Genomic DNA, 13,733 nt, shown 5'->3' with positions numbered 1-13,733 from the left:
CCTTTCATACCAAATATTTAATCATGTTAGTATTTTTAATAAGATTTTTCCCCGGACAATTCAATGGGTTGAGTCAGAGTTTGCTGTCCCAAGTATGGTCAAGCAGACTGTTTACATCTCCTTCCTGAACTGGATTAACTCTTACCTCTTCAAGATTAAAATCTATTTAAAAAAAATGCATTAAGATTTGCCTTGTTGGTGAACATGCCTGAAAACCCCGTGTAAGGAGTATGGCAAACAAACCAAGCCAAGAGTTAAAGTATAAGTACCATTTAAGTTAGTTTTAAATCTTTTAAATACGTATCTGCACAGGCACTGTTTTAAATTCTAGACTGCTAAAACAGTCATTCAAGATAATCACTGTAAGTAACAATGACGAACTCTTAGAGAAATTCTAACAGAACTTTTGCAGGGTTCACTTACAGAACTCATTCTCCTAAGAATTAGGAAACAAGATCTAGCTGATATGAATAAATAACATAAAAGGAGCATAAAACATCTCTTCAAGCTCAGAGAACAGCTGCAGCATTTTTCCTCATTTGCCTTTCCCGGCAGCTCTGCTCGTAAGCCACACAGCCTTAGCGAACAACTAACAACAGAAATGATAAGATGTTAATATTCAGCCTAAAACGAAGGACATGTTAATCCTTTTAAAATCTTATTCAAGATTTTATAGAAATGTATTTTAAAATACTTTATTTTGTAGTGCATTATGTGGATGAAATAAAGACAAAAATTAGTCTTAAATGAAACAACGCCATTTAATGTTTATTTACCGAGGGGGACATTGCATAGGGAGGTCTTTAGCAGGTCTTGTTAACAACTGCTGCTCTTCATCTGGTACTTCTTTTTCGCCTCCATTTACTGTCCACGTAGGTATTAAGTCCTTCATTCTATGTATTACAGCTGCAATTGTAAATTAAGCATTGAATTGCTATTCTACATAAGCAGGTACTAAAATATTTTTACAAAGGACAAAGACAAATTGTGGATTATTTAGTGAGGTTCCACTCTTATCAAAAGACTACACTGAGTGAAAGCAGTGGAAATATTTTGTTGTGGGAACGTTTTCCCAATGCTCATTACACCTTTTAAAGTCAGGCTTACTTTTCCATAAAGTATGAAAATGATAATTGAAAAAGAAAGATAAGCTTGGAAAAGAAAATCATGCGATGAAATAATGATGCAGAACAATGCTTGAAAAAAAAAAAAATCTAAGCTCTGCTGACTATGAGGAGCACGCGCTTGAGGTTAGGAAGGTGATTAAGTGCTTTGCTAAATATAGCCTTAAAATATGCCTTCAGAATTTATTAATAATCAAGCAAGCTTGATTGGGTATGATGTGTATTAATTTCTAGTCTTAGTGGAAATGCAGAGTGCTTGCTATATTGTATATTAATATAATCACAACACTTAGCATATTGTGTACTATTATAATCACAATATAAATGCCTAAAACTAGTATCAGTCTTCAGACAGTGTGAGGCAGGATATACATAATTCAGGCATACAGCAAAGTCAATAGATAAAAAGACCTGGTAATAAATACACAGCTCTGCTCTATCCTAACACTTATCAATACAACAAAATTCCACATCAACTAGGCAATAAGCATGTTATTTTTATTAGACCAGAATATATAATTGCCTGTTCCAATTTCACATAGTTGAAAAATAAAAGCTGTATAAAATACTACTGTGAGGTACTACACATATTTAAAAGGAACAACATTCAAGTAAGGATACTCACTAGACAATGTTTTCTACAATTCACACAAAAGTATGAACTAAATTGGAACTTGTGTGAACACACAAATGAACTCAACTGTATTATACCACATTAATTAAAGTGTGAGCTTTGTTACACTTGTAGCAAAGGGGGTAATTTGTTAAATCCTAACTAGAAAAAAAATAAAAAGAGTCTGAGAAACTATTTTTTTATTTATATACTTCAAATCACTGAACACTGTCACGACACAGCATTTGTAAAGTTGGCAGTAATTAAAAAAACATTTGGCAATATAATGAATTCACTAGAGTTCTATTTATAAAGAAGTATTTTTCATTCAAATCACAAAGCTAAATAACTGACCTAGAGAGCAGTTCTTAGCACAATATAATTCATTCCTTATTACAAGATTCAGATGTGGGATTACAATCCAGTGTAATACAACAATCCCCTTTTTAGACTGCAGCAAGTTTATGAACTGAAGTAATTTTTGCTTTCAAATTTTGACGCACTATCCAAAATAAAGAAATAAATGCTGCACCTTGTTTCAAATGCTCTGAAATTATTCTTTAAAGCAAATTTTTTCAAATTTTACGTTTTTTCCACTCTGGCTTGTCTGTTTCATCATCTTCTGGTTCCACTTCTGCAAAAACTGTTTTTGGCTGCGTCCTAGAAAACATTAAAAGATTAAAATAATGGTCAGGCTACAATTCTTTATCAGAAACTGTATTAGACATGCACTAGACACAAATGATATCCTTTCTGTACTTAGAAAAAGAGCATCCTAGACTTGTCCGTTTTTCATTTTCAACATAAACCTATCAAATAACCTTCTAAGAACGGAAGAAACTTGCGGCTCTCAGGCAAAGAACAAACAGACATCTTTTGCAAGTATTATTTCCCCATCAGCCCACAATCATTATCTGTGTATTCCATGAATAAAATTAAGATAGAAGAGAGGAACAAATCAATTCAATACAAGCTAGAAAAATGGAGCCGCGGGTCTTCTCACGCCACGATTTTAAAAAATGAAACCTCCATTTTGGTGCACTGTAGTATGACAGCAGCCAGTAAGTGAAAACAGAACCGCTAAGCCAGGTTTCTGGCTTAGCCTATGCATGAAAAAAACAGCTTCTCCTCCAGAGACTCTATCCAGCACTACCGTAACATAAAAAACCTAATGATCTTCATATGAGAACGCAGTGTATCCTGCAGTCAAGCTTGATCGTATCTATTCCTCCACTGTTTACTTCTATTTTAAATAACACTTAAACTTTATAAAAATAATTATTGATTACTTTTTAAACGAACACAGTATCAAGTAGCATTTCAATAAACTGTTTGGACATTCAGTTCCCCTGTTTTACACTTTAATCACTGCACGGTCCCCTTTTCCAACCTAATTCTCAGTACAACCACTGTAGAGCTGAAGTGACTAGATTTCTGATGATGGCTGTGCTCGACTTCTCATTACGACACATACGACAAAGTACAAAACGCAGCCAAGGCAGTCATCATCTCATTAATGTATTAACTAATGTTTTTACAGCAGTCTAAGGTTGTGAAGTAGTATTATTATAACAACTGTTATTTGTCAGACTCTACCAAACGCACAAACCTTAACAAAATTGCATCTGTACTTAACACAATGGGCATAATTCAATGTGGCCGCTGACTTTGAAGGGTGACAGCAAGCCACCAGCTATTAAAGGGCAGGATTCTCCACTTGTTAAATACGTGGCACAGAATAGATTTACTAGTCAAAGACAACTTCCCTTATATACAGGATCTTTCTATCGGCCTGCCTTCTCCTCTATCCTCCAAACTTGCCATGGAGGTAAGGAGCATACTAAGATGTTCCAGAGATGGTCCCACTGCAGGACTCTATTGGCACATGGTCCTTGTGTGCAGACTGTGTGTCTCATTACACCGAAGCAGACTGTGTACCCACATGAAAACCTACACTACTGGAATTTAGACGAGTTGTTCTGCTCTCCATGGAATGCAGAACTAAGATTTTTTTTAAAAAAATCAGATTAAAAAATTTCATTAGAAAATGGTTACATAAACTCTACTTAACTAACCACTGAAGGAGGATTTAAAAAAAAAAAAAAAGAAAGAAAATCAACATTCAATCCAAAACAGACACCAGGAATGAAGGCTTTCTTGGCCAAAATACTAGATTTTGTTAGCTGCTCAAGAGGTGGAATGTGTGGAATTTTCTCTTTTTTCAAAACATATTGCTGGAAGTTTATTTAATCCACTTTAACACTGTACCTTCCTTTTATCACAATACATGAAAGGTATCTAAACATCATATAGGATCACATCAGGTCAGTACTGAGATGCTTCTTAGTAAAGCGCAACTAATCAAGTGTAAACTTACAGTTTCTGACTGCAAAATCTGCACCTGTCATAATTTTGGTTAGAAACTTCCAACCAAGAAGAACGTCTTAATTTGTGAAACAAGCAGCAGAACCTATGCATCTCCCAGGATAGGAGCTGCACAGAGAAAAGTAATAGACTAATGTAAGTACACTACTGAGTCCAGTAAAGCTAGGCGTGGAGGGAAGAAACTGTAGCATAATCTAGCAGTAACCAGCTAAAGCAAAAACATGCCGAGGAAATCAAGTCTGCTTGCTATCTCGTTTTTTAAAATTAGCATGAAATGGCTGTAGCCTCAGCTTAGCTGAAATGTAAACTGTTCCACCTCCACAAGCTACACAGCGGTAACTGGGGCACCTGGGGTGATTCATATCCCTGGCCATTTTAAAGACATAAGCATAGAAAACACTGGTTTTGTCATAGCATTATCAGCAGTGATCGTTTAATTTAAACACAAATTGTTCTGCTTAGTAACTGGACTACAGATTGCTAGCGTAGTAGGAGCTTGCTGCATGATTAATATTTATACAAAAATTACCAAAACAGGTTTACTACTTCAAAATATTTTTATTTCTGAGGGCTAAATAATACATGTGGAAATCTGTGTTCTTTTTCACCACCAACTTTCTCAATTTTATTTATCCTTGACTTTGGGCGTTGATTTCAGATTGTTAGGCATCTGTTTGGCAGACCCCATGGGAGACTGCCGTGGAGGGCAAAGGAGCCCAGGAGAGCTGGTTGATCTCAGACAACAACATCCTCAAAACACATTCCATCCTGTGTGCAGAAAGTGAAGTCTGGCAGAAGTCTAGTATGGATGCGCAGGGATCTCCTGAGATAAACCCCTAACCCCAAAAAGGAATAACACAGACAGAGGAAGCAGGGACAGCCCTAGCCAAGAGGAACAAAGGCATTACGTGAACATGTAGGAACGGAGTTAGGAAAGCCAAAGTTCAGCTGGAGGTGAAACTGGAAAGAAATGTGAAAGGCAACACTAAGGGCTTCTACAGCTACGCTGACAGGCAAAGGAATGATAAGGAAGATGTGCTCAATGGGGCAGGTAAACTACTAACGTAGGATACAGAAAACATCAAGATACTCAGTGCTTTTTTTGGCTCCTTTTTCCCTGAGAAGGTCTGTCCGCAGGTCTCTGAGGACTGCTGCACTACCAGCAGGGTCTTTGGGAGGGAGTGAGACATTACCAACAGATGAGGAAGACAGAGACAAGGAGTACGTAGCTCATTGGACATACGCAAATCCCTGAGGTCAGAGGGCTGCATCCAAAGGTACCAAGAGAGCTGCCCAATGTCATTGCAAGGACAGTCTATCATCTTTGAAAGGTCATGGCGATTGGGGGAGGTTCTCAATGACTAGGAGAGGAAACCAGCCTCATCTTTATGAAGAGCAAAGGAGGATTTGGGGAACTACAGGGGATAAAAAAAGGAGGATTTGGGGAACCTCAGTCCCTGGGAAGGCTATGGAACAAATGCCATCCCCATGGAAGGCATTTCCAGGCACACGAAGGACAAGAAGGTGAGAGGGAACAGCCAGCATGGATTTATGAAGGGCATACTATGCCTGCCAACCAGACTGCTGGAGCAGGCTGCCCAGAGGGGTGTTTTGGAATCTCCATCCTTGAGGATATTCAAACTTGGCTGGGCAACTCCCTGAACAACCTGAATCTAATTGGACCTGAGCAACCTGATCTAAGTGAACACACTTTATGCAGGAGATTGGACTAGATGACCTCCAGAGGTCTCTTCCTACCTAAATTATTCTATGATCCTGACTGTCATGGATCATAGTCACATAACTGTCAGCTGAAACCAGCATCTTATGCATTCCTAGTGGGTTACACTAACAGGTGGCAAAGAAAAATGGGAAAACAAACTAACATGATTTATTTATACTCCATGCTTCTCTGTTTCAGTGGTTTTCAACATATTAAGATATGCAGACCCCTAAAAAATTTCCAGACTGCTTTAGAGTCACCATAATCCCCTCTGGTTATGGGTTGTTTTTCTTAATTACCTTTCAGGAATACAATAAAAGTAGCTCATTGACATCTGAAGTTAATAGACTAGCAGCTAAAAAAAAATACTGCTACAGCTAAACCAGCTGGAGATGACAACTGCATATCACAGCATGTGACTCATGTCACAGTAACTTTTGAAATTTGTGTTTATATTGCACTGAAACAAAGACAAATGAAGACTTTCAAGCATGCTTGCAAATCAGAATAACATAAAGGCTAGCGACTGAAAAGTGAAGGTTTTCAGCATCAGGCCCCTTTGTACTCCTTACCCCACCCACCAGCCTAACTCTTTGCTGGATCTCAGGGTCTTCTGTCTCAAAATTACCAATTTCCAAAAAAGATTTAGATTAACTATACCGACATGTACCAACAAAATCACTGCTACAAAATGTTCTGTTCAGTCCTGCTTCCTCAGTTGAAGATACTTGGGTGACTGCATGGCTAACACTTCCCACACTGGTACTGCCATTGAGGAAAAAGTTCAGTGAACACAGCACAGCTACAGGCAGTTGCTTCAAGTCATTCCCTTTTGCCTGTGACAAGCAGCAATGACAAAGACAGCAAAATAGGGGCAACATCACTGAACTGGAAGGTATTTTCTGAGAACTCTGGTCTACCTTGGTGGGGAAGGGAATCTCACCCTCACCTTCCCTATGGTACAGAAGAGAGCTACATCTGGCCCTGATTAAGCCCTCAGCTACAATGCTTAGTAATTCCTGCTGATCCTTCAGAGGGACATCTGAAGTCATTATAGTATCTCTGTACAGCTGTGTTAAAACAAACAGCTTACAAAGAATGTAATTTTCAAACATTTACAACTGATGCCTCAAGTTCCTTTCCTGTAGTTCTTTACTTGAAATCTTCAATCTGTCCTTCCTTTCCTTTCACTCCACTAGAATGGCTCTTGCCAAGGTCTCTAACAAACTTTTTCCTGGAAAAAAAAATCAAGATCTTGTCTTTATCCTCATCCATTATGACTTTTCTGCTGTGTCGATCACATCTTTTTTGACACTTTATTCGCATTAGGCTTCTATGAAATCTCATCTCTTAATTCAGCACATACTTCTTATCATACCCAGTACCCTTTTCAGCAGCGTCTGTTTTTTCACCCATCCTTTTGCCTCTTACATACTTCCCCCTCCTTTTCTGGCTCAAATTTTAGGAGAAACAGAAAGGTCAGGCTAATGATAACAAGCTTGAAAAAATTTTCAAGTGATAAATAATGCAAATGAGTATTTGGCTTCAAGAATAAATTAGGCACCTTCAATAAAAAGGAAATATTCTTCAAGACAAGGTATAAACTAACAGCAAAAGTCATGTTGCATGTATTTCTTATGAGAATTATTGAAGTGAAAATAAAATTTAAAAAAGCATGAAATCAGTTATCTGATTTAGAGATGACCTAATTGGTATGAATCAGGACCAGATGAACTCTAAACCAGTCACCACAATCAGAGTTATGAAAACTCTGATCAACCAGAAAAAGAGTGTTTCTTAGTCTTCTCAGTCTAAAATTATTTAATAGCCATCACTGAGGAAAGTTAAGTAACATAGTTTCCTTAGATATTTTCTTAAGAAGCAGAATGAAGAACTATAAGTGAACAACCATCTGTTAGAAAACAGAAGAACAAAAGCCTTGTGAAACACGAGCTGTATCAAGTGGATAGTTTTATATCATATTTAAGTGAAAATTTACTAAAAGAAATGTGGAAAAACTGACCGGAATTAGTAAAAAGAATAAATACTATTTTAAAAAATGAAACGTATTGGATATACTTTTTTGGTCTCAAGACAGAATGTAATTTTAATTATGTATCAGAATATCACCTTTCCTAACTCCATAGTATACTTATGCTATAGCTACAGCAGCCATTTTCCCTAGGTTTGTATATTCGTTCTCTGATTTTTAACAGGGCCACCGGGACACTCTTACGATCCAGTACTACATGATAATTTATATCAATTACTTGTAATTTGCACATTTTATTAAATATGCATCTGTAAGATCCATTATGTACAGGGTAAACATACATGCCCTGTAAAGTCAGATATAGGATATAATTAAAACAGCTTTCTATATTATCTGCATGTGCAGGCAAGCAGCTAACGAAACCTATGACTGTCATTGGTCTGCAGTGGTTAATATAGATGTCCATTTCGGAAAATTAAGAACATAACTCAATTATAAAGAAAGTTTTTGCATTTCGGCATCTTATCCAATAACAATAGTAGTAGCAGTAATAATAATAATTTATAAACGCTCTTTGCATAGAGTACATCTTAATGTCAAGCTTCTACGGCAAGGATAACGGCAGTTTCACTGACATGAGATTTATCAGCTGACAAAACCATCAAGGCAGCCCACTGTTGGCTGCAGTCCAGTTTCTCCACATACATATCACCGTCTGGTGTGTAAGTTAATAGCAGTCTGGACTTCCATCCTCCCCACTTCTCAGCCAGCTCTCTTCTTATCCTGCAGCTACATCTTTAACAAGAAACTGTAATGAGATCTGCCCACCTGACACAGTACGCCTTCTGTAATACAGCTATGGCTTAAAACTTTCATGTCTACTACATTGCAAGTGTCAGGGATGAAACTAAATATACTATCAATGAAGTTACTGCGCCAAAAATATACTGAGGTATCAATCCACCTGATCGAATGTGTGATTGTATTTACTTTTGAGAACGGATAGTTGCATATCTCAAATAAAACCTTCTTTGGTACCAAGGGTGATACAAGGATGATTGTATAATGCATTAATTTGATGTACGACATCAAATGCTACACTTATTAATTACCAGTATGACATACTTATTAATTACCAAATCAAAGCCAGGCTGGGTCACTGACGTTCTCAAGCTGCTTTGGAACAGCTATTCAGCTATCTTTGTGAACATGTGCGTCAAGTCAGATAACAAGTGTCACCACGAGAAACAGCTATGATTCTTAATGTATTTTGAGTTTCTGGAAAGAGGTGGTGATTGTCTCAAGAGCTAAACACTAATGAAGTGCAGTCAGTAAAGGACTAATGAATGTATAGCCTAGGAGACAAAATACTGGGCTGGAAACAAGAAAAAAATAGTTTGTTATTGGCAGACTGTTCTGTGGAGACTATTTCACCTCTTCAAAACCTTTTCCTTATGCATTTTGAAAATACTACTTATATTAATTATTTTGAGTAACAAAAACATCAATGATAATAACAAAATGTGAATATTTTAGTAATTTTGAAAGTGGTAGTTTCTGTTCATTAGTACGAAATGTATTTATTTAGTATTTATTTTAGTACTATTGCGAATGTCTTTATTTAATGGTCTGCATTGTATTTATTTTTAGAAAAAAAAATCTTCAGCAGAAAGTACTCTAGAAGCATATTGCACTATTTTCATTGTAGCACATACACACAAATACCACGCTCACACACAATTGAAACTGAGTGAACTACCATCTGTGGGATTACCGAGATTTTACTACCATAATCTTGATGAGACTCTTAAATTTATGTAAAAACAACTGAACACTTGTTTATTTCTGCTGAATTTTTGGCAGGAGATTTTATCATTGCAATTTTAAATATTGCTATACCTTTAACACCAAGTTAATTCCAGCAGGTACTCAGGTCCTTATGTAAGAAAATATCAAATAAAAACTTACGACATTCGAGAAATCATCTAAAATATGCTTTCATAACACCAAGTAAATGTTTTGAAGGTTTAACTTAAGAATCAGTCAGAACTAGAGGGTATACTGGAAAACTTATCATGCCAACCCGTCAATGGGATGGTACCTTATTAAAAGGTATATTGCAATTTCAGACGACATTGATCTGTAGAAGATTCTAAATTCTAATCTACTTAGAATCACACAGAATCACAGAATGGTAGGGGTTGGAAGGGACCTCTGGAGATCATCTAGTCCAACCCCCTGCCAGAGCAGGGTCACCCAGAGCAGGCTGCACAGGAACGCGTCCAGGCGGGTTTTGAATGTCTCCAGAGTTGCAGACTCCACCACCTCTCTGGGCAGCCTGTGCCAGGGCTCTGCCACCCTCAAAGTAAAGAAGTTCCTTCTCATGTTGAGATGGAACTTCCTATGTTCAAGTTTGTGCCTGTTACCTCTTGTCCTGTCACTGGGCACCACTGAAAAGAGCCTGGCCCCATCCTTCTGACATTAGAAAGCTTTAAAATCATTTTCTAGCACTGATAGGTACATTTTAAAAATGGAAATGTCAAATTTCAACAATCTTATCTTCATAAAAGAGTATGGCGTATTCTTGGTTTACGTATTTGTGGCAGCAATCTAGAAAAGGCAAAGTATACCATTAAAAATGTGTCTTCTATTTTTACCAAACTCCCACTGGCCTCCAGAAATATTACTTGTATTTTTAATTGTTTCCTTACTTAGCATATGCCGGAGCAACCCAGTATGGATTCTCCTCCGCTTCCTTTGCGTGACGTAAAATAGCCTCTCGAGGGTTGCTATCATCTGTCTTATCCAGTGCAATATTCTTGACTATATATGATGACAAGGTACCTCCGTGAGTTCCAACACGCCCACCACGACCTGTAGCAAAAAAAAAAGAAAAAAGAAAAAAGAAAAAGAAAAAGAAAAAGTATTGTAGAGAAAAATACTTAAGAAATAAACAGAGCAATGTTGTGCTGTCTGTAACAGTGACTTAATACAACGAAGTTATTTAATACTATAGGAAGAGTCTAATTTAGAGTTGCATTCACATAATTTACTGATTATATAACTTAAAGTAAATATAACTTAAAGTAAATCACTGTGATTATTGATTTATTCCAAGAAAGCACTTCAATCAAAAACCAACATCTTACAGTGCTGGACACTGCGCTGGACACTGGACGCTATACCTATATAGTAGAGTTACTTCCCAAAAAAGTTTGAATGCAAGTCCAAACGAGTGTAGAAGCCAAGCACGACAGTCCCTTTGGCATACAACAGTCTGAAATGGTTATGCGTAGATTACCTGGTCCTGCTACTGGAGGTTCAGGTTTGTGAGACTTCATGGGGTCCAGCCTATCCTTCTCCAGCTGTTTCCTGGTGCTTCGCTGTCGTGGTTCACGGAACATTGGAAGCGCATGGGCTAAAGGGTCACAGTTTGGATAAAAAGAAATGTTAGAAACTGATTTTCTTTATAAGGTTTTAATTACAAAGACTGTGATTCTTCCTTGCTATGGCAAAGGCAGCAGAAGCTGCCTCCCAGTTCTTCCGTATCCAAGCAGTGGTTTACTGAGGTTTATTTTAGAGGGCTTCTTTCTGTTGAATTTTTCAAAGATGAAAGGAGACAGATTTTTAGCGTTCCTTCAGGCAGAAGCCTTTCATCTGAAACACTGTTTTCACAGTTTATGCATATTTAATTTATTCCCCTGTCATTCAGTTCTCAACAGTAGCATTGTGACCAACTGGTTGCTCTTTTCTGAACTTTACATGTTTCCACAGCTTCTAATACTCTAAGAGCATGACAAAACCCTGAATGCATTCTTTGATCTGAAACAGAGAGGGGCGGAATCCCCTCAATGATCCCAAATATAATGTTTCTGCATATGACTATCTGGCTAAATTATCAAGATTTCAAACTTCTATTTCTTCATAAACCTGTTACAGTGTCTTCAGTCACAGTAATGGTTTTGGTCTGCTCAGACAAGAGACGCATTTGTCAGCAACAGAGAAACACCATGTTAAGGGACGCAGTTTTCTTGTGGTGAGGTTTAGCTCTCACATTCCGCTGTTGCTGATTGCTGCTGTTTCCAAAAATGCGGGAAACTGTGCTGGGGTCAAAAGACCCAAGAAAAACAAAAAACGAACAAAGCAAATCTTAAATTTAGGGGCACCGGCTCTATATTGAATAAAAAATGGAAGAGAACATCCAGGGACCTACCAGTTTGATTTTTCAACTTATTTCTGGAAGACTGCCCAATTTATTAGACTGAGTGAAGTCATAGCCAGGTGACACAGCAGTAGATCTTTGGAGATAAATGTTTAGGTTTTGTTTTTGCAGATTGCATGAAGTATGAAATGTCTGGGACAATTTGCTGGCAAGCACTCAGATCGATGGGTTTGCATAAAGCATCTGAGGTGGCAAATGCACAGATCCAAGCTTTTGCCATTTGTGCAGTCAAGGTTGCCTAAGGGAAACCCAAACTGCATATTCCCATGTTTTAAAAGTAACACCTAATCCCTCAAAACAACATTCCTGCATTTTCAAATAGCCATTAGAGGCAATCCTGAGATTAAAGAGCTGCTAGAAGTTGAAAGGAAAAAAAAAAAGGAGAAAAAAAAGGAGGAAAAAAAAAAAGAGAAGTCCTTTGCAAAAGGACTTCCAAAATCTTCAGTTCTTTCCAGTTCTACCTGTAACCTTAAAAGACAGACATCTAACCTCTGAAGAGTTTCCAAACTATGTAACAAACTTAAAAATTTGCAAAGCAAATCATTACAAAATTTTTTGCATTGCTTTATATGGAAATATCCTTTTTTAGTTTGAAAATAATGTGGAAGAAACAGTTAAACAGCTAAAATTCAGTGTCAAAATTTGAAACTTTGCATAATTGTGACCTAAATCTTTGAATGGCATTTATAAATGCCATTGAATACACAAGTTCAACTGGATTTTAAGCAGGAAGTTTTTTAAAAATCACAGAAGTTCTTTATAGTATAAACACTAACAACAGTGCACACAAAGTATTTAGATAATAGACCATGTACTGATATAGCCAAGGCTGTAGTAAGGATGGATTTGGAAAAACACCCAAAGGAGATAAATATTCCTGATCTTTGCCCGCTGCTACTTTACCCACTGCTACCCAAAAACTGGAGCTGGACATCTGCAGCAGTGAGGTAAGTAGGAGACAGCTGTGGCTGGAAAGTACCTGAGATGGGAACCCAGAACCAAAGTGCTTTGACATGGTTACCAGCGTGGTTACCAAGACTGACCAGACTTGCTCATTCTAAACTTTCTTTTTGTTTATTATGCTGCTAAACAACTACTTTGTTCTATAGAAGTGGCTTTAGCTACTTCTAAGACCAAGACTAGTGGAAAACAGAGCTGAGCCCAAACACTGTGGAACTGGAAGAGGATGAAGAGAAGGCAGCAGGACAGCACAACTGTGTCACTGTTCTCATTTCACAGCAGGAGACACTACTTCGGGCAATGCTAATGGGGAGGGCCAAAATCTCTAGGTCGATGCCCTCATTCCCTTGTAAAATTTGCTCCTGGGAAAAGGCAGATCACTATACATCTTATAGTAGCAATGATAACTATTTCTTATGCATCGGTGAGCCTTAACATGAACATAAGATCTTACACAAGTATAACCCTGAGGCTAGAGAGATATTTAAGCTGTTTAAACCCTACGTACCTCTGGGCAAGTTCTAGATTTTGAAATTTGTTCAAGACCCATCCCTAATGTCTCTGATTTTGCCACTGGTACTGTTAATATTCCCAAGTGGCAAAACATTTCCTAAATCCATCTACATGCACCAATTCAGTTGCAAAACTGAAGATTTAAGAAAGCTCAAAAATTTTGGAGGGGTGTTTTTTTGTTTTTGTTGTTTTGGGTTCGT

General features: G+C 37.5%; 1 protein-coding gene across 2 annotated transcripts in view; it reads right to left on the bottom strand.

Annotated features, from left to right (window-relative positions):
• Nucleotides 1–747: 747 nt before the first annotated feature.
• Nucleotides 748–13,733, bottom strand: part of WDR70 (WD repeat domain 70) — a 138,364-nt gene continuing 125,378 nt past the window's right edge. The window contains exons 16-19 of one of the 2 annotated variants that reach the window (XM_074569772.1): nucleotides 11,140–11,256; nucleotides 10,550–10,712; nucleotides 2,270–2,397; nucleotides 748–906 (exon numbers count right to left, since the gene is read on the bottom strand). In XM_074569772.1, coding sequence (XP_074425873.1) covers nucleotides 2,313–2,397; nucleotides 10,550–10,712; nucleotides 11,140–11,256 — 365 coding nt within the window. In that variant the 3' untranslated portion in view covers nucleotides 748–906; nucleotides 2,270–2,312. Of the gene's footprint in view, nucleotides 907–1,601; nucleotides 2,398–10,549; nucleotides 10,713–11,139; nucleotides 11,257–13,733 lie in introns of those variants that run through there. The other variant, XM_074569771.1, reaches the window with a different exon arrangement.

This window comes from Larus michahellis, chromosome Z (genome assembly GCF_964199755.1).
Source record: "Larus michahellis chromosome Z, bLarMic1.1, whole genome shotgun sequence".
Lineage (NCBI taxonomy): Eukaryota > Metazoa > Chordata > Aves > Charadriiformes > Laridae > Larus > Larus michahellis.
Note: the sequence above shows the minus strand (reverse complement) of the source record. Positions and strands in the feature narration are given on the sequence as shown.